At 38.9% G+C, this 26,640-nt stretch overlaps 1 protein-coding gene across 1 annotated transcript in view; it reads left to right on the plus strand.

The window, feature by feature from the left end:
- Positions 1-26,640, plus strand: part of CFAP54 (cilia and flagella associated protein 54) — a 358,105-nt gene that overhangs the window by 69,891 nt on the left and 261,574 nt on the right. Inside the window, exons 20-25 of the mRNA XM_058673646.1 lie at positions 4,517-4,693; positions 10,671-10,763; positions 10,983-11,168; positions 16,501-16,637; positions 20,126-20,273; positions 23,437-23,592. Coding sequence (XP_058529629.1) covers positions 4,517-4,693; positions 10,671-10,763; positions 10,983-11,168; positions 16,501-16,637; positions 20,126-20,273; positions 23,437-23,592 — 897 coding nt within the window. The remainder of the gene's footprint in view (positions 1-4,516; positions 4,694-10,670; positions 10,764-10,982; positions 11,169-16,500; positions 16,638-20,125; positions 20,274-23,436; positions 23,593-26,640) is intronic.

Consider the following 26,640-nt stretch of genomic DNA (forward strand, 5'->3'; position numbering starts at 1 on the left):
TTATTCTTTGTGGCACATTGCTACCTGAACTACCACTGCAAGGACACTCAGAAAATGTCCCTTTTGAGTTGACTTAAAAATCTCTTTCCGGGGAGGTGCTTTGACTAGCCATTTCCCTGTGGTAGATAAAGGCTTACTACTTTCCAACTTGGTGAGCCCTTCTGCATTGTGCTAGATGGTGAAGAAATGTGCAGATGAAGTTATTTCCAATTTTCTGAAATGTCATAGGACACCCATTTCTCCTGACCCCTGATTAGGGAATGGCTGTCTGGCTTGGGGTGACAGCGCTTTGATATTCCGGAACATTACTCTCATAGGCAATATAAAGTGCATATTGAGAGCACTTTCTCACAACTGAGTAACACTGGTTTCATGGGAATTTTTCTTTCTTGATATTTTGGGATCTATTTTCCAGCGCTATTTCCTCTTTCTAGTTGAGAAACTGCTGAAATAAATCTCTGCTTTCTCATAGCTTTAGCCTTGTTAGTAACTCGATTTGGCTCAGTAAGCCAGGATTCCACTTCCTGTCTAGCAGTAGTTTATCTTGACTTCTGTTGTAGAATCTGATTTATCAAAATCAAGGGCTTTGCTTTAGACTTTTGTTTTACCTTTCACTTCAAACTTTGATGCTTTGGTTAACCTCGTTCACATCGGGCATGGGACGTGAATTAGGAGTCTATGGTCAAAAATGACCAGGCCTCCATCAGGACATGTTAAACATATGACCTTGAAATGCAGTAAAGGAAAAACCATCCTTCTTCATGTAAACCACATTTACTAAACCTAAACAGCTAAATGAAGCATTTCCCTTACCACCAACACATTCACTGTATACAGAGTGTGGACAGTCACGCACACAAATAACAAACAGGGCCATCCCCTCTGAAGTGAAGATGGGACTTATCTTAGAAGACTTATCTTAGAAGCTGTGAGAGGAGGTGTTTTTTGAGCGGACTTTGAAATAGAAGAGGATAACAGGCCTCAAGGAGGAGGAAACTGCATGGACAAGGCTCAGAGGCATGACAAAGCATAGCCTTTTCTCTTTCATGGTTTCAGAGATTAGGTTGGATAGAAAGATAATTTTGGAGAAGAGTAAAATTGAGGATAAGACTACAATCTATGGCCAGCATCAGAATGAAAAGGTCTGTGGAGAAGCTTGCATTTAACCTCAGAACATCAGAGGAGCCATGGAAGTGCTAAGGACGGCACGTTGAGGACACTAGAGACTGAAAGAAGGGAACGATGTAGTCATCCAAGCAATTAGGTCCCAGCTCTTGCTGTGCTTCACCATTACCCTTGGCACCTGTTAATAATGCAGATGCTCATGCCTACCCCTAGAACTTTTTATTTTGTGGTGGAAATGAACTATTTTACTTTAAATCTCCATAGATGCTACTAATGAATAGCCAGTTTGGGAAATATCTGTATGTCCGTGGCAGACAGCAGGAAGACTTTAATTGCAGTTGGATTCATGGATGTGCAAGAAGATGCTAGAATCAGGCTGTAAGATGCCAGTGTTCAACTGGTTCATTGAACTGGAACTGGAACTACCGTGGTAGACTTTGGGATTACATGTAGGAATCCCAGGACAGTTAGCTAAGTCAACTGAGATGGGGACATTGTTGTTTGTCCCCATCTCAGTTGTCCAATGCAGTGTTGTCCAGTGCCTGTCATATGCTTCACAGGCTCCCCATGTAATCCAGAGAAAGAAAATAGCTGCACAGTTTCATTGTGTTGGTCTTCTTCACTTGTGTTGTAAAATTTTTTCTTTAGGCTGATTTGCATGTTCTGTATCCTCACTGTCTGTGGTGCAAATGAAGGTGCATGAATGTGATGGTCATGAAAGCTTTCATCTTTTTTGTTCAACGAGGTGTTTCTTCAGTTTTTCTAGTTTTCTGGGAAGCTTACTTACCTTTTCTGGCTCTGGCTGCTTTGACATGAAGCCTGTCACCTGTTGCTGTCCTTCACGGGAACCCTGCTGGGCAGGCCCATTTGTCCTCTTCAGTGTCAGAACTGGCCATGTGTTGTGCAGTGCTGGCCAGACTTCTGCTCAGCCCCACGCTGGGTGTATCCTCTGGACCTAATTGTCACTGCTTGTGCCCCACCCAGGTCTCCCATTGTCTTTTATGACACAGGTCTGTCAACTTCTGACCCTGACCTTTTTCCCATCTGCTTTCTCTCTCTTTGCTCTTTTAAATTCTCTGAGTTTGGCTGAATGGGTGAAAAATTGGAGATGCCATCCTAGCTCCTTGATTGACTGACTGACTCCTTCTTTTAGCAATTCAGCAGTCGCCATGAGCATCTCCCATGTGTACATCAATTAAGTTTTGGGTTAAAGTCCCTAAAGACTTGTAAGCTTGTGAAACATGGCTACCAGGTCAGCCTTCGCTTCTCACAGGAAGAAACAAGTGTTCTTGCAGGTGGTAAAGACTGACTGGCAGATGCAGAAACATTTTTCTGGGACTTTCTGGTACAGTCCAAGTGGAATTTAAAACATGGTTTGTGATTATGGATATGTTCTAATCATGACTAATGATTCTAGACCGTGTGTCAACCATTGCCAATAACAAAAATGCAAAGTGAATTCTTATCTCACTTAAGCCAAACTTCATTATTTTAGAGAGCTGGCATACTTACTCCACACCAAATGCCTTTGGGGAGGCCTACAAAGATCCTGTCTCCAGGCACATCCTCTATTTTGAGCTCCAGGACTAGATTTCCAAATGAAAACTTGGAACTCAACATGTGTCCTAGAGGGGGTAACAGCACAGTTTTTTTTTTCTTTTAAATCAGAGTGAGAATCTCTTTGAAATTCAGTAGAGATGTATGTTGTCTTCTTAATTTTCTCAATTTCTTCTCTTGCATTTCTTTTATTGAGTTGGAATAGTGGTGTTCTGTCTCCTTCCGGATGCTGTTGATAAAGTCTTTCCATAAAACTATAATTTTTGCATCTGAAAGACAGATACACACAGTGGGAGTGGGGAGATGAGGGGGAGACATGTCTCCTGTCTCCTAGTTCACTTTTCAAATGCCTACAACAGCTAGGACTTGGAAAGGCCCCAACTGGAAGCCTAAGGCTCAGTCCTAGTCTCTCAGATGGGTGACTGGGGACGCAACTGCTTGAGAGATGGATGCCTACAGCCTCCCACTGTGTGCATTGAGATGCAGGGAGTTGGATTATAGTAAAGCCAGGACTTGAATTCAGGGATTCTGATATGGATTGTGGACATCCTGAGGGGTGACTAAATAGCTACTTCGAATGCTCACCTCTGTCAATGATGCACTAAGAGTGGCATTTTGAATCTACTGGTAATATTTTGGTTATTAGCTAAAGTTTTTTATTTTTTATATGCTAAAGAAGGAGGTTTCCTAATTTGCTGCAATCTTTAAAAAATCATGAATAAGTGTTAAAATTTTTCAAAATTCAAATACAATAGTGTTCAAATGGAATTGTAAAGACAGAGGTTATTTGCCTGGGACCATCAAAACCAGCATATTTACTTATTCATTATTTTAACTACCACTCCTTGAGCAGTTCCTGTCTGTTAAGTTTATTGCTAGGAAACTTGCAAATTGTTATCAAAATATTTAGCCTTGTTTTTGAAAAGTTATTTTAGATCTGATTTTTATGTCTCTGCTTTGTTTTACATGTTATTACTCTGTATTTAACCTTCTAAAAAGTGGTCAGCCTTCCTTTGGATTTGCCGGTTAAGTGTCTTGTCTATTCCATCTTACTGGTAGTAAGGAACTCTTGGTAATATTCATTTCTTAGGTCACATACAGCAATACTCTGATTATCTGGGAGTCGCACCTCCAGTTGCATTAGGGGGTAATGGTATAGCTCATCACTTCCACTGCAGATGATTGTGATGTCTTTTTTTTTTATTTTTAGAATTTTTTTTGAAAGGTAGATTTTACAGAGAATGAGAAGGAGAGACAGAGAAGACCTTTCATCCACTGATTCACTCCCCCAATGACTGCATTGGCCGGAGCTGAGCCAATTCAAAGTTGGGAATCAGGAGCTTCTTTCCGGGTCTCCCATGCGGGTACAGGGTCCCAAGGCTTTGGGCCATCCTCTGCTACTTTCCCAGGCCTTAAACAGAGAGCTGGATTGGAAAGGGAGCAGCTGGGACACAAACTGGGGCTCATATGGGATGCTGGCACCACAGGGTAGAGGATAAATCTGTGGAGCTACTGTCCTGATGGCTGTGCTGTCAGCTTTTAAATGACAACACCATATGATAGCAAACAGAGGGTTTGATTTAAAGTAAAAAGTCTCAAATTAACATGTGAGTATTTACAAACATATCAAACACGTAAATATTATGCCACCAGTGGTCATGCTTTTCCTTCATTAGTAGTCATTTAAAATTCTGCAAAACCACTCAGTGATCGAAGTATATAAATGTGCCTCTGAGGCCTAAAAAACTACTTGTTTAACATCACAGAATTCTGCAAATAAAAACGCAGTTCAAGCTCTTGAAATGTACTTTTCTATTTTCACACTTCGTTACAGGAAGCCTATTCTTTAATTGAGAAGATTGAAGCAGAACAAAATGCCCTATATTCACATCAGACCTGTTTGAAAAGTTCAAAAAGAAAGAAAAGCAAAGTTCCTCCCCCACCGATCCTGCTTTCCCGAACTCACTGTTCTGTGACGCTCAAACCTGCTCCGTTTGTTTCTGAGGTGAAGGTATGTTGCCCTCAAACCTGCTCCGTTTGTTTCTGACGTGAAGGTGCAGTGTCTACCATGGTTTGTGTCTCCCGGACAGTGACAGAAGTTGTGACTCACACTTGGATTGTTTTTAATAGTCGAATAATTTGACCCTGGAACTGTATTCTAATGTTTTGTCTTTACTCAGGTAGAATGATGTCTCGCTTTCATTCTGTTGGTGGAGTGCTCCAGGCAGCCATTCCCTATTCAGATTGGTGGTCAGGGAGAAAGCCTAGTGAAACATTTGCCCCGTGTGTCTTTGTCGCTATGGTACTTCCTCTGTTCATGCCCTGGAGCCTCGCGAGGGAGGAGACAGACAGTGGAGAAGGGGTTAGTTATCCTCAGTCAGCAGGGGAAGTGAGGCAACAGACTGAAGGTCTGGAGGTTCTGTCCAAAATGGAAAATGGGAACTCACTTGAGGAAAGACAAGTAGTCATCCAACCATACTAGAAATCATTGTTTGTGCATTTATGAAAGGGTGAAGTTTTCTCCTATCACTAAAGCCTTGGAAGTGGGCCTAAATGTGACTAAAACTTTACGTTTCGTTTTCATTTATATCTGTATCTGTATCCATATATGTCTAGATCTAGATCTAGACATATATGGATATCTATATCTATGTATAGATATAGATATATATATATAAAATCTTAATTTACTTATTTAAAAAGCAGAATTATCAAGAGAAGGAGGTAGAGACAGAGAGATATTCTGTTCGCTGGTTGACTTCCCAAATGGCCACAAAGGCCTCTGGTCTGGGCCAGTTTGAAGTCGGGAGCAGGGAGCTTCTCTCGTGTAGGTGCAGGAGTTTAAGCACTTGGGCGAATTCCCACAGTTTTAGTGGGGAGCTTGTTCGAAAGTGGAGCAACTTGGTCTTGAACTGGCACCTGTATGGGATGCCAATACTACAGGCAGTGACTTTACCTGCTATGCAGAAACATCAGTCCCACTTCTAGTTTCTTAACAAAAATTAGATTTCACACAATTGAGGTTTCCAATATTACATTTTCCTCTTTTTGGACTATCAACAGCATGCCCTTTGATGTTGTATGCAAGTGAAGTTTCACAAATAATCCAATTAAAAGTGGACAGCAGATCTAACGACACACTTCTCAAAGGGAGACATGCAAATGGCCAGCAGGTACATAACAGAAGTTCTCAACATCATGAATCATTAGGAAAATGCAAATCAAAACCACAATACAATATCACTTTACTCCAATTTACTGTGCTATAATCAAAAAGACAAAAAGAAAAATAACAAGTGCCAGTGAGGAAATGGGGAAATGCATGCCCTGGCGTACGTGGTAGATGTAAATCAGTACAGCCAGTGTAGAAACCAGCCTGGAGGGTCCTCGAAAAATGCCTTCAGATTCAGCAATCCCTAGACCAGGTATCTAAAGGAAATTCCTCGAAGAGACATCTCTCTGCACTCCTACGTGCAATCACCAAGAAAATAACACAGCCTTCAGTGAGCAGATGGATTGAGGAAATGGGGTACATATACATGGTAGGATATGTAGTCATAATAAAGAATGAAGTCTTGTCATTTGCAGCACTGTGAATGGACTCACAGGTCCTAATGTTAAGTGAAATAAGCACGGGACAGAAAGGCAAGGACAGAAAGTGCCACATAATCTCATTTACATGTGGAGTCATAAAAAGGTTGATCTCATAGATGCTGAGAGTAGAATGGTGGCTTGCCAGAGCTAGGGAAGAGACAGAGGAGAGAGGGTTAGAGGAAAGGCTGATTAGCAGATACTTTTATAAGACAGATTTAAAAATTCATGGAAAATGTACTTTATGAAAAAAGACTATTCATGGATTTCTTTTTTAAAGGTTTGTTTATTTATTTTTTAAATTGGAAAGCCAGATTTACAAAGAGAAAGAGATGCAAAAAGATCTTCCATCTGCTGGTTGACTCCCCATGTGGCCAGAGCTGATCCCATTCAAAGCCAGGAGCCAGGAGCTTCTTTTGAGTCTCCCATGCGGGCGCAGGGTCCTAAGGTTTTGGGCTGTCTTCTGCTGCTTTCCCAGGCCATAGGCAGGGAACTGGAAGGGAAGTGGAGCAGCTGGGATATGAACCAGTGCCCATATGGGATCCTGGCTCATGCAATTTGAGGATTTAGCCAATAGACCACTATGCATGGATTTCTTTTCTTCTTTTTTAAAAATTTATTTTATTTTTAATGGAAAGTCAGATATACAGAGAGGAGGAGAAACAGCAAGATCTTCCAGCAGCTGAAAATGAGCTTACTCAAAACCAGGACCCAAGATCCTCTTCCGGGTCTCCCACATGAATACAGAGTTCCAAGGCTTTGGGCCGTCCCACGCTGATTTCCTAGGCCACAAGCAGGGAGCTAGATGAAAAGTGGAACAGCTGGGATTAGAACTGGTGCCCATATGGGATCCTGGTGCATGCAAGGCGAGGACTTTAACCATTAGGCTAACATGCTAGACCCTTTTTATTTATTTTATATATTCTTTTAAGATTTATTTTATTTTCATTGGAAAGGCAGCTACAGAGAGAAAGAGATACAGAGAGAAAGAGACTTGGTGGTATTTTTTAATAAATGTCCTCCAGTTGAGTATCTATCATCTGTCAACCTCTGTGTGATAGAATTGAGGTCCAGGTAAACACAGATAAAGCATGGCTTCATTCACAGAGTGTTAGAATGATGGCAGATGGATATCAATGAGAAGTAATGTACTTTCACAATAAGTTACAGTGGGGAGAACAGAAGTAGCATTTATTTTATGCCTAACTATGCAAAAAAAAAATAAAGTGACTACTATTATTGCTACCAATTTTTCAAAAAGATTTTATTTATTTGGAAGGCAGACAGAGAAAAAAGGTGAGGCAGAGAAATCTTTCCTGCACTGGTTCACTTCCCAAAAGGCTGCATCTGCTAGGGCTTGGCCAGGCCACGGCCAAGGTCCAGGAGGCAGACGCCAGGAGCCAGGAGCTTCATCTACATCTCCCATGTTGGTACAGGGACCCAGGCAATCAGGCCTTCCTCTGATGTGCTTCCAGGTGCATTGGCAGGGAGTGCATCAGGAGTGGAGTAGCTGGGACACAAATCATCACCCACATGGGATGCTGGCAGCACAGGCAGTGTCTCTGCTTGAAGGCCGCAACATTAGCCCCAGCAGCTGTTTTAATTGTGAACTTCGATTTTTTTTTTAAAAAAAATGTTGAATATTAGTGCTTTTCTGCTTCTGGAAACTTTTGGGGGAAAATCAGCACGAAATTAAGAATGGATTTTTCCATCCAAGTATTTGAGTTTTAACCGAAATCTGATTTTTAAAGTCTTATTTCAATTTAGTGATATTTTTATTTCTTTTTTTAAAAAATTTTATTTTATTGGAAAGGCAGATATACAGAGAGGAGGAGAGACAGAGAGGAAGGTCCTCCATCCGATGATTTACTCCCCAAGTGACTGCAATGGCCACTGCTGCGCCAATCTGAAGCCAGGAGCCAGGAGCTAAGAGCTCTTCTGGGTCTCCCACGCGGGTGCAGTGTCCCAAGGCTTTGGGCTGTCCTCGACTGCTTTCCCAGGCCACAAGCAGGGAGCTGGATGAGAAGCAGGGCCTCTGGGATTAGAACCGGTGCTCATATGGGATCATGGCGCATTCAAGGCAAGGACTTTAGCCACTAGGCCACTGCTCCAAGCCCGATATTTTTATTTCATTAGGCTTCGAAACTAGAAGACATGAGAACAAGAGAACCCCATCTTTGACTTGTAGAGTTAGGACTTGTCAGTAGCTCATTGCGTAGTTTTTATGTTATACATCAGGAAAAGTTCCAGGAAATCATTGCCTGCTGTTACCCACTCATCGGCACTAGATGGTGCTGTGGGCTTAACCAAGATTACTGGTTTGAGGCTTCAGCCATCTTTTGCTTTACCAAAATCTCTTGTTAAAGCATTCATTACATTAAAACCTATTTTTGTAGTTTTGTATGCTGATATTAAGAACATTATAAACTCTTATTTCTTAAATGGTGATCTGCTGGTGATGTCAGTGCCATAGATTCTAATTACACATTGTTTCAGAGTTATGCAAATGAAGGTGTTATTCTGTGGAACAAAATAAAAATATAGTGTAAAAATACTTGTAAAAATGCTGTTAGAGATGATTTTACTCTCTGAACTCTGGCGTTAGAGTAGAATGTATAACGCTAATGTTCTAAGTCATGTAATACTGTCTTTTTCTGCTCTGCTATGAAGAATATTTCTTTTGCATGGGATATCAAGAGAAGCTTATTTTAAACTTCCTTTTTCTTTTCTTTTCTTTCTTTCTTTGTTTCTTTCTTCCTTTGTTTCTTCCTTCCTTGCTTCCTTCCTTCCTTCCTTCCTTCCTTTCTTTCTTGAGATTCGTCTGGTTTTTCTCTCTGGCCTGTAGTTCTTAGAATCTTTCAGCAGTCCCTCTGTGCTCAGAGTTGTCCTGCCTTGAGTGCTCCTTCATCAACTGCACATCGCAATCATCAGAGACCTTCTCTTGAAATAGAAAGGGTTAGATAGTTGCACCAGAAATTCTGATGTGTTGAAATTAGGCAGGTTTGAGCACCTGTAATTTAAGAAAATGATTGTTGCTTCATACACTGTATCTTGAAAAAACAATTCTGACACCGAGGAGAGAGCCACTCAGATAGATGAGGATTTTTTGGTTGACCTGGAGCAGTGGTTGGCAGGCGCAAGCTTCTCTTGTAGTTTTAGTTCCCTTGTAGTTTAGTTTCCTTTGGGAAAAGGGGAATGACTGTAGTGTGGCTTATTCAGCACACTACCTACTCCCTAAGATATTAACTCCTCTCTCCTGTACTTCATTCCTATAATGTGTCTCTTTTATTTTAACATCTTGGCAGAAGCATCATTGCTCACCATTTAATGAAATCTAAGGTTGTCTACACTGGCATTCTGTGTTTGGTTTATGTCTGTATTCAAAAGTTATCCAAGTAGTATTACGTTGGAGAATATTACCTATTGTCCAAATCCTTTAGCTCTTCTTATTTAAGGGGTACTCTCCTCCATTTTTTTCTCATGCATTTTGAAATTTTATTTTAAATTTTGCAATTACTATCTTGTTTTTTTTGGTCTTACAAAATAAGAAAATAATTTCAGTGTTGCTTCCCCGTCTATTCTTCACCCACCCCTGCCATCAAAGATTAAGTCAGCTCCTGGGATTGGAGTTTGGAGTCAGTTCCTGCTTTGGACAAAGCTATTCAACATTTCTGCATCTCTTTTTCACATCTCATAGACTTAGTGTGAATTTTGGGAAGTATGTCAGTTAACAATACACAGCACATTTTTTTTTTTAATACACTGGTTACTCAAAACCATGTCAACTCCATAACATTGCAAATTGCTGTTGATGTTATATTGGGACTCTTAATTGACTGTGATGATATTCTGCCAGCTCAAACTTCAGACCAGAAAAGGTCTCCCCAAGAAACTGTTCAACCCATCTGGACAATAAGTAGCTGGACTCTATGCTTGGTATATGTTTGCAATGAAAGAATCTTGATTGAATTTGAACTGTAATACTGCATCAAGGTGGAGGAATCCACTGGGGGGAGGGGAGCGGAAGGGATGGGGGGATTCCCAGAGCCTATGAAACTGTCACATAATGCAAAATAATTAATAAAAATTTAAAAAAAAGAAATAAATGCATAAATCTTAAAAAAAAACAATACACAGCACATAGGGTCTGTTCAAGTATTGGTTGTTGAAATAACTCATAAAGAATAATATTTTCATTCTGATAGTTTCTGCTAAATTAACCCTGTATTTGCATTTACTTTCCTAATATTAAGCCTAAGTCTATTTTTGAACTTAGCTTTTGTGTTTATAAGTTGAAAGTTACATTTTTGTTTAGAGAAGGTCTCCTTCTGCTCCACTGAGATGAAAGAAACGAAGTGTCTTTAAACAGGTAATCGGCTTGTGACTCTTCTTGGCAGGTCTCCTGGTACTGCATTTTGGGTTGCAAAGCAGAAGGAAGCTATGGAAAAGTGAGACTAAACAATAACCATCTCCCAAACTCAGGAGAAGCGGTACGTTGAGTTAAATGTTGCCAAAACCTCAGTAATGGAAATTAAGAGACTTTTTTTGGTATGAAGTCATTATTTTAGTGAATCTGCTCTAATTTCGATTTTAGTCCTAACCAAAAAGGGCTTTGTGATTTTACGTGTAAGATTTACTTAATTATATTGTAAAAATCACATTATTTGATTTTTTTTCCAGTATAACTTGTAATATATCTTTGCTAATAGATACCAGCTGATGGCAGAAGCATTTTTGAAGTGAAAGGTTTGGAAACAAATGAAAAATACATATTTGCAGTTGCTGCTTATTCTTCTAATGGAAAGCTTGTTGGTGATGCTGTTGGGGAGACAACAAAGCCAATTTTGGTTTATCCCCCTCTCTCTGCCGTTACTGCTCGAATGTTCTTGACTCAGGTACAAGAAATGTCTGCTGGTTTTTTTCCATTATGTATTTCCTTCTTGTTAAGCAGTTACTAAGTAATTTCTGATGGGGGGATAAAACAACTACAGCAGACATTCTAAGCTCCTGTAGCATTTGTTTGCATTATTATAGCTCAGTGTTACAAAAATATGGATCATTCATTTTCTCATTTCTTTTTAACAGTAATATACTCCATTCTGTGTTGCAAATGTAGCACATATTAATTTTAGAAATTGTGGAAATTGCTGAAATGCATACAGAAGAAAACAAACCTTATTTGTGTCCCTGTTATCTAGACTAACTTAGCCTGTAGCATTTTGTCAGTGTCAGGAGACCCTGTTTTTTTGTTGTCACAGTGTAGTAGGCTGCTGCCAGAGCCGGGGAGGCTGAGAGTGCCCACCCTGCAAGGCACCAGACAGCTCCTCCAGAAAAAGGTTTATATAGAGCAAATGTCCAGGGTGCTAAGGCCGAAACGCCCTCACCTCGTTGATATGTCTAGCTGCCTGTCTGTAGCCACAAGTGTTTATATCTCTGTACATGCATACAAATACACACATACACATAGATGTACATGACTTTATGATATGAAACTTTCATCATAGTATATATATGATTTTACATCCCATTTCCACTTAATAGATGACATTTTCCTATTACATGAAGTATTCGCCTGCAAGCCAATTTTAAATGAATTTATGGTATCAAATCTCTTGGCTCTGTCACAGATTGCTTAGCAATCTCCATTGCTAAGTATTTGTTTGCTTTTCCTATTATAAATGAAGCTATGATGAACGTTGTTGTCCATAAATCTTTACTTGCACCCATGACTATTTTTTAAGGATAACTTCATTGAATTAAAATCTCTAGCTCCATAGTGACAAGCCAGACCTGACTTGAAATCTCATCTCATCACCATGGCTGTGGATATTAGAAAAGTGATTCTCATTTGTGAAGTGGTAATGATAATAATAACTCCTTCCTAACTGTCTTCACAGTAGTTACACGATGGTATGAATAGCCTATGTTTCACCGTAGTATCACTCCTCAAACAGTAGGCATTGGATCAACAATTTAACATTTTAAATGATGGAGACACTTATGCCTTGTCATGGTTTTGCTGGGCTAGTGGTTGCCTGACTTGCAGTGTGTCACCATTGAAGAAGATACTGAAAGGAGTGACTCACTGGCCTCAGTTCTCATAATGGCTAATTTTGACCTATACATTTTATCATGTTCCTATGATGATATTTGTTTTCTCTTTTAAGAACTGATTGGTATTATAAGTTAGATTTAAATAGCATCTTATTGCCCTGTTTTTCAAAGAATATTAAACCAAGAGATCTTCCAGGATTTGTCTAGCATAGGCTTAGCGTGTCTTATTGGGTCGTGGTTTTCTGATGTTTTGATTTCTTTGAAATCTAGTATATTCCCCAATTTGCAATGATGGTGTTAATTGTAAGGAACTGAATATTTCATCCAGGCCTAATTTTCCCACAGGGAGTGCTTTGACTGTTGGGTTCCTTTTGGCAGAACTTTCCTTGCAAGTTAACACAACGAAGTCCAAGATACACTCCAGGGAGAATGAGAAGTGTCGTGAAGCGATGACCTGTGTTTCCTTATTGATACTGTATTTGCAGTTTTCTAGTTCACTCCTCACAGTTTATGAGCACTCCCTCTTCGTGTTAAGTGGGCTAAAACAAAAACCTTCTTACTTGTTAAACCTCATTAATTTACAACTTAAGTTTAGGCTTCTAAATTCTAGCATGTTAATCTGCTTCTCTCTTTGGAGCTGCAATCCAGTTTTCATGAGAGTGGTTAGTTTTTAGATTCCAGTCAGATTTGTTCTTTAAAATGTATTATCATAAAATCTGCAGATATTTCATTAAATGTCTCTGATTGACTTAGCTTTGGGTATTTTAGGTTGTTCATTTCCCTTACATTATTCTATAAATCTGAATGAAGTCAGGTAAATCTTTACTAGTTTTATTCCTAATACAGAAAGCTATTAATTTTTCTGTCTAAAAACTTATTTGAGGAACCTGTTAAAATTGCATGAGTTTTTCCTGTGGCTATTTCCCACTCTTTTTGGTTTCACTCCTGTTTTATTCCTCCTCTTTAAGTTGGGAGTGGACAGATAATGTGATAAAAGCTACTACATTTATGAAGAGGATTCTAATCTCTGCATTAGAGATTATGATGTTAGCTAAGTTGTTTGTCCTCAATTTTCCCATCTTGCCAAATGGATATGAGACAAAAACAAAATTATGCTGAATTATTGAAGTATCCAAACATAGTGAATGGACACAATGACTGGTTGAGATAAGGAAATTTAGGGAATCTTATTATCTTATATTGTGACAGGCATTTTAAGTTTATTATCTCATTCATCCATTGTTGGACACTGAGACTATTCCCATATTTTGGCCGTTGTGATTAATGCAGTGAACACAGGAGTGCAGAAATCTCTTCAGCTTACTGATATCTGGGTCACTTTCACTTTTTTTCCAAAATGGCTGCACTAATTTACAAAATCGCCAACATTGTGTGAGGATCTCCTTGCCAGCATTTGATATCTGTTATTTTTTATTTGATAGTAGCCAGTTAATCAGGTCTGAGGTGGTATCTCATGGCGGTTTTCATTTTTATTTTTTTTTGGATGAATGAATCTCAATGGAGTACTAGTTAGTCTTGGAAAACAAGTAAATCCTGTCACTTGTGACAACATGGATGAATCTGGAGGATTTTTGTGCTAAGTGAAGTAAGCTAGATGCAAAAAAGCAAAATGCCATATGATCTCACAAGTGGAATTGAAAACAGTTGTAGGAAAGGAAGAGTAGAAGGATGGTTCCGAGGGGCTTAGTGGGAAAGGAGAGATGAGCTGCTCACCAGTTGAATGGGAGAAGTAAGTTCTCGTGTTCTAATCGCACAGCACAGAGACAGTATTCAGAGAATAATGTGTTGTACATTTCAAAATATCCAGAAGAGAAAATTTTGTATGTTCTAACAATGAAGAAATTGTGAATCTTTGCATGATATACTAATTACCTTGACCGGATCATTCAACAAGGGATACAGAGGTACTTCAAAAGTCCATACTGGGGACCCGGCACAGTAACCTAGCGGCTAAAGTCCTCACCTTGCACATGCTGGGATTGCATATGGGTGTCAATTCTAATCCCAGTGGCCTTGCTTCCCATCCAGCTCCCTGCCTGTGTCCTGGGAGGGCAGTTGATGATGGCCCAAAGCCTTGGAACCCTGCACCCAAGAGGGAGACCCAAAAGAAGCTCCTGGCTCCTGACTTTGGATTGACGCAGTTCCAGGGAGTGAACCAATAGACAGAAGATCTTGCTCTTTGTCTCTTCTCCTCCTCTCTGTGTATCTAACTTTTCAATAAAAATAAATAAACCTTTTTTTGAAGTGCATGGTGGTAGCATGCTGTGGCACACTGGGGTTAAGCTGCCTGCGAGACCCATGTGCCATATCAGAATGCTTGTTTCCAAGTCCTGGCTATTCTACTGTTTGAATCCAGCTTCCTGCTAATGTACCTGGGAGGCAGCCTGTGACAGGCCAAATTCTTTGATTCCAAGTGGGAAACTCAGATGGAGTTCCTTTCTTCTGGCTTTGGTCTGATCCAGCGCTGGCTGTTACAGACATTTAGAAAATAAGCCAGCAGGTATAAAATCTCGATTTCTCTTTGTGTCTCCCTCTCTGTCACTTTACCTTTCAATAAGTGAATAAATGAAACTTTTTTTTAGAAAGTTCATGGACAGTGGAATTAAAAGATGACTCTGTCTTGTATGAATAATTTTTGAAATCAAGGTATGCCAAAGGTGTTCAAGAAGTTCAGCATAAAAAAAAATCATGCATGGATTTCAAATTTTGTTTTGCACAAAATGGTCTTATCAAATTTAATTTTCCACGAAATTTCTGAGGTAATGTCATATGTGTATCAAAACATCACATTGTGTTCTATAAAATAGTGCAATCATTATTTATAAAATTAAAAAGTATAATATATAGTAATACACAAAATAAGAACTTAGTCTAGTTCTTGACATTTTAACATACCTGGTTTTTCAAGACCTTTGATGACAGTAATCATGTCCCACTTTAACCTGTCCAGCTCTAATGCCTGCATTTTTTTTTTGTCTTCAAATTCTAGCCCATTCTCCCAGCCTTTCCTGAATGCATGGGGATGATTTCCACCATGGAACCCTTTTCAGATTCTCTCTAAACTCTGCTCATCTGAATCGGATCCCTGACTCTGGGTCTGATGTGAGCCCTGCTTCCTCATAAAGCCTCCGTAGTAATGATGTGATTCTCTGTCGCTCTTCCATCATTTCATGTGTTTCTCATGCATTACACTTGATTCCTGTTTCAGGGAGTATAAGGCCACTTCTCAGCTTTGAAGAGTTGACCCCTACTGCGCTTGGCACCCTGTGTGTGCTCCCGTTCACTAGTCAGTATGAGAACTCATTTGGCAGAGTTGAAAGGTTCTCACGCTGTAAGCTATTTATTCCCTTGAGTAGAAAATAGCCATTTTCATATTTGGTTGGATTAATTTACTTAGACTTTATCCTTTGTCTGATTTCATAAAAGGATTTGAAATAACACAAAACTCATTTGGTGAGAGTTTTGTGCTTTTCCCCTGCATCTTCAAATAGAATGATTTTTAGAACTATTTTAATGGAGTATATTCTACCAAAAAGAAGTTAATGATTTTTTTTTGTTTTGTTTTCCTCCTGAGCTCCTAGGCTTTGCCACTGAAATAACTAATTTTCCCTAATGTGAAATCTGTTTAACTTAAAACAAAATGTAGCTGCTTGGAAAGTATGTTTTTTTTTTTTTAATTCTTTACTCTTTTCAGCTATAAACCGTGCATTGCATAGAAGCTCTGAAAGTGTCAGTCAGAACCAGAAAAGAATGAAGCATATTTCATATATTGGGTTTGGGAAATCTGATTGTTTCTCTTGGAACAGATTGTTCATTATAACAGTATCTATAATAAATGGAGTGCACTGCTGAGTTAGATGAAAATGAAATTAATTTGGCTAGGATGTGATCTTTGTTTTGCTTATGAGGATTTGAAACATCCTTACAGAGTTTCAAATTTCCATGCAATTTAGAAATGAAAGAGATTTCAAAATGTGCCTGTCTCCCTTGCCAGTGGCCATCGTTCCCTTACCGTGGTGCGGTGAACAGAACAGCAGATATAAATGACCATGTAGAAAATCAGTGTGTGTTCGAACTGCATCAGAATGCTTCTTGAGAAAATACACTTCACAAATGAAAACAAGAGAATGTGCATATTTTTGTTCGTTTTAGGTTGCCTACCAGGTTGGTAACTATGACTTGGCCAAGAGAGTTTTCTCACCAGTTTGGAATTCCTTTGTTGCTTCTCCACTTCAGGATGAACAATCCGTTGTTTGCTTAAGCAATATAATGACTATTACCCAGAGAAGGTAATTAAAAGTATTATCTGAGAAAAAATTAATTTGCTTCCTGAAACTATGAAGGTTGGATGTGAATTCCAGAGTTTATTTTCACTTTTCATGTTAAGGTAGTCCGTGTAACATAACTTCTAGGGAGCTCTATAATAAGGATTTGTATTCCAAGGTCCTGGGTTCTTATTAAAGACTGCTGTGCTAGAGTGTAAAAGATTGGTGATGCATGCAGAAAAGAAGTTCCAAAATATAGCTAAAGTAATATTAGTTGTGCCAGAAAGTGCAACTATGCGTGTAAGACTTCTGTAGTAGAGGATGGCCATGTTGTGATTTGGGTTAGGGTCCAATGAGTAGACTGCTAAGAGGAAGAAGGCTTTTCCTTAACTTGATGAAACTTGCACATGTAGGCAGCCAGCAACTGCAAACAAATTGAGACAAGCCAAATAAAACCACAGGCCATCTTCTGTCTCACCATTTTCACTTGAAGAAACAAAGCTTAAGATATTCCTCAGAAATGAGCATTAAAATAATCTCAGACTGTCCGGGCAATTGCAAAAGCAAGAAATCTCCCTTCCCTATTGGCTAATTCCTGGAATTCCTGTAATAAGAAGACAAAACACTTCATTCTCCATCATTCTCCATCAAAGACAATAAGCTTAAAAATACAAATATTGGGCCTAGTTCTGTAGCTTAGCGAGTAAAGTCCTCATCTTGTACGGACCAGGATCCCATATGGTTCTAATCCTGGTAGCCCTGCTTTCTGTTCAGCTCCCTGCTTGTGGCCAGGGAAAGCAGTTGAGGACAGCCCAAAGCCTTGGGACCCTGCACCTGCGTGGGAGACCCGGAAGAGGCTCCTGGCTCCTGTCTTTGGATCAGCTCAGCTCCAGCCATTGTGGCCAGTTGGGGAGTGAATCAATGGATAGAAGATCCTCCTCTTTGTATATCTGACTTTCCAATAAAAAAAATGCAAATGTCAGTGGAAGCACAGCATCCATAAAGCTTATTTACATTCTGTTTGTTTCATTATAATTAAAAGTATAATTCCATTCAACCAAGCAGATATAGGCTTACTATGTTCCATCTACAAAGGTGCTGGATGCTATGGGAGGATTTGAAATGCATTTTGGATGAAGATACAGCTTAGGTTTTATATAACTGAGAATAAGAGAAAAGAAGTGCCAGGCACTGTGGCATAACGAGCTAAGCTTCCATCTATAAGACTGACTCTCATGTCCAAATGCCATTTTGAGTCCCAGCTGTACTGCTTCCAGTGCAGCTCCCTGCTATTGTGCTAGGGAAACAGTGGAAGATGACACATGTGTTCGAGTTCCTGCCACTCATCTGGGGGACCTGGATGGAGCACTGGGCTTCTGGTCTTGTTCTGGACCAAACCAAGCCATGGAGGCCATTTAAGAAGTAAACCAGTGACAGAAGATTCTCTTTATATTTCTCTCTCTGTTTCTCTTTCGGGCTTTTGAAATAAGTAACACTTATTAAAAAAATAAAAGGAGGAGTAGAAAGTGACTGATCTTTCCAGTGGGAAATTCTCTAGTGAAAAATCCATGGTATTCACTAAGGAGATATGAAAGGTGGAACAAATTTTTGGAGAAATATAATTTGATTGGAAATATTTTTGAGTTTGGTTTTCCAGCAGGATGAATTTGAGAATATTAGATGCTAATAGGTTTATTTAGTGCTGACAGTCAGACGAAGGGCAAGAGTAAAGATATGAATTTAGAAATTGTCCACTGGGCTCATCATTGAAATCTTGAAAATGAACAACATCTTTATGATGAAATGACTGTTTAGCGTAGAAGACAGAAGACTAGGTTTGAATTTGGAGTGTTCCTAAGGGAAATGAGAGTATTGGGCAGGAAGGTCTGGCTGGTAGTTTTAAAAGTCAGGCAGAGCAATTGCTAAATCGACGCTGAATAGGATAAAGTCTAAAAAGAGGCTTTTAGAGTCAACAAGAGGAGGCTACTAGTAAATTCAAAAGAGTGATTTTTTTTTCATGTTACGATGGGCCAAAAACCATTTTGCCATACACTTAAGAATACATGGAAATGGAGAATTATAGCAAGAAAGGACACTCATGTGAAATTAGATGAGAGTAGTGCAGGCAGAAGCTTGTTAGGAAAAGAAGGCTTGAAGGGATGATTTTGGAGGCTGGTGTGGCAAGGGAGCCCAGGGAGGGGAGAGGTTGAAGGTGAAGTAATCCTGGTGATGATGACGCTGGCTGGGAGGGCGCCTGTGGAAGATAACTGGGTTCAGAGTATTTGCTTCTTGGATTGAGGACAAAGAGGCCTCAGTGATGAATGGAAGAGTTACTAGGAAGCACTAAGGACTCGACTCTCAGCTCATGTCATCTAATGTGAATGTATGATGAAGCCCAGATCCCACATGGGCGTGTGCTCTGTTTGCTGCTTCTTCAGCTCTCGGGGCCGAGATCAGTGTTTTGTATGTGGTAGGCATTCAGTGAATACTTATTTGAATGACAGGAAGGATGAATTCAACAAGTAAGTTACTTAATTATTGACCATGATAACAAGGATAGAAAAATTAGACAGTGGCATCTATGCAAAGCCAGGCAAATTGACTGTTGCAGAAAATAAAGAAGTAAGAGAACTTGAAATTCTAAGAAGCTCCTTGACAACAGGGCTGATCAGAGGCTGAGAAAAGAATGAGGTGGGGAGGTGGTGACTTGAACTTACTATGTGTGCTATCGTAAGGAAAGTTATCATGACAAAGACCAACCTTAGTGTGAGTTGCGCCAATGGGAGAACCAAAAGTCTCCTGGGAAAGTTATGTTAAAGTTTGGGTCAAGGGTGAAACTGATTATCTTCCAAAGTGTCAGTGGTGTCAGATTCTTTTTTGTTTTGTAGGAATGAGAGGTATGGAGGGGAGATAGATGGACCTGAAGCTTAGAAATGGATTTGCTTTGTCACCAACTCAGATTAAGGATATGAAAAACAATACTGGAAAAAGGAAAAAACAAAACAAAACACCGAGGGAATATAGAATTCATAGCTTTGCCAATGACTGGCACTCCTGATTGCAATTTAGAAATGATAGATAGAAGTAAATCATGAATTAAGTCACTTTCTCCCTCTTTGCTTTTCTCTTTTCCTTCATTGAGTTTGTTCCCCATGACTCTCATTCTTTAGAATATTTATTAATTGAAATAGTAGGGTTATTTCCCAACGTTTTGAATATTCACAGTAGTTTTATTATGTTGAAACGGAAGATCTGTATACATTAGAACTTTCTCACTAGATATTTTTAATGTATCCTTCACATAGCACTCAGTGGCTTAACTTTCACAGTTATAAACTTTGTTAAAGGTAGTGTTCAAACAACTGTGCAAGCACAACCATTTCACACACTTTTTGTTGTTGCCATTTTGGAGCATTGCATAGATACTTACCACAAGTTAATCCAAAAAATTAAGTTCACTAGCTAAATCATTTTGTATTTTTATCTGTAACATCATTTACGTCCTTCTGCAGGTTGTATCCCGACGTTTTGGCAGAAACGTCTTCGATTTTGTTATACCTTTTTCTTCGAAATATTTTTGTGACAAGTGACATTAAAATTAAAGAAGAAAATCTTTTCTGTGATAATATCAAAGGCAATGAAATTTTCCCCTCTCAACAAGTAAGTGAATGAAAGTGACTAAAAATATGTCATCTTCACCAGAGGCTTTCAGGTCAGATTATTTTGAGATTGCTTATGCTGCCTTGTGCACAGACTGAGTGGCCCTGGTGTGAGTGTCCTGCTTTATTGGAAATTCCATGGAAGTTTCATAGGCTTGAGTTCCTTTATTTCTTTTCTTTTTGAAATATCTCTTTCTCTCTCTGCACAAAAGTCAGCATATGTTTCAGACATCCAAAATTGCATAATGTAAAAAGCAAATCCTTTGTAATTATTTACCTCTAAGAGTATTACACATTTTTGTATTCTTTTTATGATTTTTAAAAATATTCATAGACAAGTAACCTATTATTATTATTATCTAAAGTGGGACCACAATCAACTTGTTCTGCAACTTGTCTTCTTAATATACCCTATAATATATGAAAATGTTTTCATGCTCACACAGATCAATGTTTCACATTGTTTCTGATTACAACATTTGCATTCCTGTTTAGAGACAGTAATTTAGCCTATCTGCTGCTGAGTTTCTCAGGTTGGCTAGAAACATCACTCGAAGTATTTGTGAAACTCTACTGTACTCTTTTTGTTGTTGTTTTTAAAGATTTATGTATTTGAAAGGCACAGTAACAGAGAGAGAGGTCTTCTATTTGCTGGCTCACTCCCCAAAAGACCACCAAAGCTGGGCTAGTCTAGGCTAAACCCAGGAAAATGGAGCTCAATACAGGTTTTTCCATGTGGATGGCAAGAACCCTAGCACTTGAACCATCATCAGCCAGTTTCCCAGGCCCAGTAGCCTGAACCTGGATCTGAAGTGGAGGCGCCAAGGATTAAACTAGCGTTCCCATACAGGGTGTTGGCATTCTCGGCCACAGCTTAGCTAGCTGTGCTGAAATGCCTGCCTCCTTTTCCCCAACTCTTATGTTAGTAATGATCCTAATTTTTTTTACTTTGATTTTAAATTCATTTTTTACTTTCTCCTCTTTTATTTTTGCTCACCTTAGATAAAGAGGCTTTACTCATTTTTAATAGTTGCATTTCTCTAACTGCTGTTTAATTCGTTCGTTAATTAGCCAGGAAATTGTTACAGGAGATGGTGCCAGTTCTGGGCAAAATGGAAGTGGAAAACAAATAACCCTTTACCCAAGACAAATTCATCATCCTATAAAAATGTGAGCACTGAAAACTGTCAACCTGTTTTTTTTTTTAAAGATTTATTTATTTTTATTACAAAGTCAGATATACAGAGAGGAGAGACAGAGAGGAAGATCTTCCGTCCGATGATTCACTCCCCAAGTGAGCCACAACGGCCGGTGCTGTGCCAATCTGAAGGTGCAGGGTCCCAAATCTTTGGGCTGTCCACGACTGCTTTCCCAGGCCACAAGCAGGGAACTGGATGGAAAGTGGAACTGCTGGGATTAGAACTGGCACCCATATGGGATCCCAGTGCCTTCAAGGCGAGGACTTTAGCTGCTAGGCCATGCCGCCGGGCCCTGTCAACCTGTTTTATCGCATTGTATTCAGTTTCTGATTAAAGTATATTCAGTCTGGGAAAAAAAAGGATACTTTTAAAGTACTTTAATGAGTTCCTGAATGTTAAACTATCACATTTTTAAAACTTATTCATTTATTTATTCGATTTCTTTGAGAGGCAGTCTGAGAGAGACCTTGCATTTGCTGGTCCACTCCCTAAATGACCACAGTTGGCTGAGGCAGGGGCAGGTGGGAAGCCAGGAATCAGGAATGCCACTGAGGTCTCACATGGATGGTAGGGACACAGCGACTGGAGCACAGTAAGAGGAAGCTGAAACTTGAGAACAAGGACTCCGAACTGGGATGCTTTTGTTGCAATCTGCATCTAAACTGCTAGGCCACACATCCACCCACAGACTACTATTTTAGTAAAAACTTGCTGAATACATATATAGGAAAAGGAAAGAATTCCTAATCTTTTTAAATGATATTTAATCTTTAAATTTAACTTTACATCTCACTTTTTTTTTTTTACTTTTTGTTTCTTATTCTTTTTTTTAATACTTACTCAGTTTTTATTTGAAAGACAGAGTTAACAGAGAAGGAGTGAGAGAGAGATCTTCCACATGCTGATTAGTTTCATATCTGGCCACAATGTCTGGATCTGGGCTGGTCCCAAGTTAGGGGCCAGGAGCCTCTTCCAGGTCTCCACATAGGTACTTGGTTCAAGGACTAGAGCCCTCTTCTACTGCCTTTCTTGACCGTTTGTAGAAAACTGGCTTGGAAATTGAGCCACCAGGGCTGGAACAGCACCCAGATCAGATTTGGACACTGCAGATGGAGGCTTGGCTTGATAAGCCACGGTGCCAGCCCCCATTTTACTATCATTTTTTATTTAAGTGCAAAAAAGTACTGAGTTCAGTCTGGTGGTGATGCATGTTAATCCTCCCCACTGTGGCTGCTGCATGCCTTATGGGCACTGACTCATGGCCTGGCTGCTCCGTTTTCTATCCAGCTTCTCTGTCTGTGGTCTGGTAAGGCAGTGGAGGTTGCCCTGGATTCTTGGCACCTGCATCCACATGAGAGATCTGGAAGAATCTTCTGGTTCCTGGCTTCAGATTGGCTCAGCTCTGGCCACTGTGGCCATTTGGGGAGTGAACCAGCAAATGGAAGGCTTTCCTTATGATCTGCCTTTGAAATAAAAGTAAATATAAATATAAATATATATATATCTATATATATATATGAATCTAAGTCATACAAATATAATAGAAGATTAGCTTGGTTTACTGAAAATGTGCCATTTCTCACAAACCAAAAGGATAAAGGGGATTGACTATTACAAAGATGTTTTACCTTTACTGTTTGCTGTAATTTATGGTTTTGAAAACCAGTTTTTCCTAAAATTGAAATGCAACCAAGGTTGCACTTTTACACACAAAAAAGATTGATTCCTTCTTTGTTATTAGTGTATTTGCATTGTTTTATAAGAAGTTTCTGAAGTTGAGTGTCTATATTTAACAGTCTTGGAGAGTTAGAGATTTCTCTGAGTTTAGATTTTCTTCAGACTAATATTCATGTGATCTGAAGCCACGAGGAACATATTTCCTAATCTTTTTTTTTCTTCTTCCTTACAAATGAGTATATTAGCTGCTGGGATTCAATTTGAGTCACAATGCCTATCTCTTTACAGATTGCCAGACTGATTGAATGTGAGAGAATATTAGTGGCCTTGGAACTTAGCAGCTTCCTTAATGATTCCAGTTACACCTTTCAAGCTGTGACTCAATGTTATGGCCTCCTTGCACCTATAATATATCACAATATTGTGTTGGTACCTGTCGTACAGGTAAGTATATTTCCTGTTCTGTGAGTTAGTTGTTTGTTTTTTTTCCCTATGTATTTTTTAATTCTATGAAACAATTCAGTAGGCTGTGGGATTTCCCTTACTCCATTCCCAAATTCCCTCCTCCCAACCGATTTCCCTCATATTATTACAATAGTATAGTCCTTCATAAGCAGTCACAGTGCATCAATCTGCTATCCAAGTGTGTCCTGATATTGTTGGTACAGACACTGGCAGACAGTCCAGAATCCTATTGTCAAGATACATCCAACAGTCTCATTGGGAGTTAATCTTTGATTTGGAAGTAGAGATGTGTACAGCACCATATCTTCACATCTAGATATGCAAATCTCTATTATGCTGTTACTATATATTCCTTTAAATGGAAGGCCATTTCACTGAGCATAATGATCTCTAGTTGGAACCATTTGGTTACAAATGGTAGAATTTCATTCTTTTTAACAAAGATAACTCATTCCTTTTGGAAAGAAAAATAATGTATCTCTTTTAAGGTATGTAGGTTAATAATAAAGATTATGAAATCTCAAGAATTAACTGAGAAACTTAAAAAATGATACATCTAGGCAAACATAAATAAGGATACAAAAATATTTCTCTGGAAACTTTCAACCCTATTGCTGTTGCTAGTTTAATATTGATAATTATGCGTTTCTAGGTTTTTAAGGTTATTTCAATTTTTATGTTCTTATAATGTTAGAAGCTTCAGTATATATTCAAAACACTTTATTAAAGCCACTAAAAGGAAAAAAAATCATGATAGATGAGTCAAGAGAATATATTTGATAGCTTGGAGTTGGGGCAATTAGAATTCATGAAAAAATGGTAGGTGAGAGACCAGGCTAAAAAGATTATATTAGTTATCTAATATGCTTCCTAACAAAACTGCCATAAATGTAATGACTTTAAAGGATACCCAAGCCACTGTCTCATAGCTTCTGTGGGTTAGGAGGCTAACTACATGGTTACTGGTCATGTCAGGCAGAAATCCAGAGCGTTGACTGGGGTTTGGTTTCATCAGAGGCTGGAGATCCTTTCCCAAGCTCATTGACTGAGGGCATTCGCATTTGTGGGGAGATCAATGGTGAAGAAGCACCTTGATATTTGTCTCAAACAAAGTTGTTTGATCCCTGTTTGCCCCATGTCTGTGATGTTAAGTTGTATTAAAGACTTAAATGCAAAATAGAGCAAAATTACGTTAGGTAAAAAATATATATATATGCCAAAAGGTGACATGTGATCCAAGACTTTCAGGCAGTCTTTCTGAATGAGGCAGAACTCCTTCAAAACAGGAACCATCTGGGTGACTAAAATGACCATCACATAAATAATGCAAGCATAAATTAAACTTTGTGGATTTGAATTTCTCCAAGACTGACAGAGTGTATGTGTCTATATCACACAATGGCTTGCTGATAAGCTCCTCACAGAAAATCAAATGTGAGTCAAGTGAGAGACATGAAAAAAAGTGACAGTATGATATCACTCCCAAAATTGAATAGATCTATGGCTCCCATTGCCAATGAGAATGTGAAGCAGAGGCACTCTTCATTAATGGGCGAATTGTGAATTATTAGAAGCTTTTGGGTTTCATGAAGGCAATCTTAGTTTTAATTATAATGAATCTAATTTTAAAAAGTATTAAAAACAAATATGCCTAACAATAATCACTCTCCTAGTAATTTGTCCTATAGACTAAGATTTTAATAAAATACATTTATCTGACATGGCGATTCCTTTATTAGTAATTTTTCCCAAAAAACAAAATCACCAGTTGGCAAAATGCTATTTCTTTTTGTACCCCTTGATTCCTGGGTTCTCATATTCCACCTGCTGGGGACACAGTGCTGTATAATGGTTATTGATGTAGAGCACACACTGTGTCCTACAGGATGGTGCCCCTTTCTCACTGGGTATCATCTTAAAGTAGGTTGCCTCAGTCACAGCCAGCATGTTCACAGTGGCTTTTTTGGTAGTTGCAAATAAGCTGGAGATACACAGGAAAAAAAGTATTGCTAGACTGTCGAAAAAAACAAAAGTGCAAAAGTGTGTACCATAAGATTTTGGAAATGGCTAGATGAATTATGATTGATCCATACAAGATAATACTATGCAGCCATTAGAAATGATGAATTGGCAATGTACCTGTAGACTTGGAGCTAATTTTCGTTAAGACAATTGAAAGAGAAAAGCAAAGTTCAGAAAAGGGTGCATAAATACCGTTTTGTAAAATAGTAACTTTCCTTGTATGTAAATTTACCCTTGATCAAATTTAGGATCATATAGTAGAAAACAATAGAAAGTTAAGTACGAATATTTGTTTACTTCCTGGGATATCAATATTTGGTTTAATTATTTAATCATCTTTTCAATTTATCTGAAAGGTGCACACACACACACACACACACACACACACACACACACACACACACAGAGTCATTCAGACAGATGCAAAAAGAGATCTTCCATCCTCTGATTTACTGCCCAAATGCCTGTAAAATCTCATTTTGGGCCAGGCTGAGGCCAGGATCCCGGGACTCGTTCTTGGGCTACCAAATGGGCAGCAGGGAGCCAAGTATTTTAACTACTACCTGATACCTGTCAGGGTACACATTAGCAGGAACCTGGATCAGAATCAGAGGAAAAGAGATTCAAACCATGTATTTCAATATAGGGTGCACGTGATGTCTTAACTGCTTCATCAAATGCCTGCCCCTCATTTTAGTTTGAAAGGAAAATTATTATTAAGTACTTGGAGTCACCGTACAGTATGTAATATGCCACAGAATCCCTCATACCGTTTTTTAAGACTCTCTTAAGCCTGGCTGTGACAGTTTCTTGTATACTTGGAACTTTCTTCCTGCCCACTTGTAGCAATATGTTTTCTTTTTATAGTTCTTTCTATATATCTGTCTTATATATTTATTTTTCTCCTCTTCAATAATTTTCCAATTTCTTTAAATGAAAAGCTCCTCTGAAAACAGAATATATCAGTTTTATCCCTGGGTATATTCTTTTGTACATATTAAGTAA

The sequence above is a fragment of the Ochotona princeps genome, chromosome 15, assembly GCF_030435755.1.
Source record: "Ochotona princeps isolate mOchPri1 chromosome 15, mOchPri1.hap1, whole genome shotgun sequence".
NCBI classification, from domain to species: domain Eukaryota; kingdom Metazoa; phylum Chordata; class Mammalia; order Lagomorpha; family Ochotonidae; genus Ochotona; species Ochotona princeps.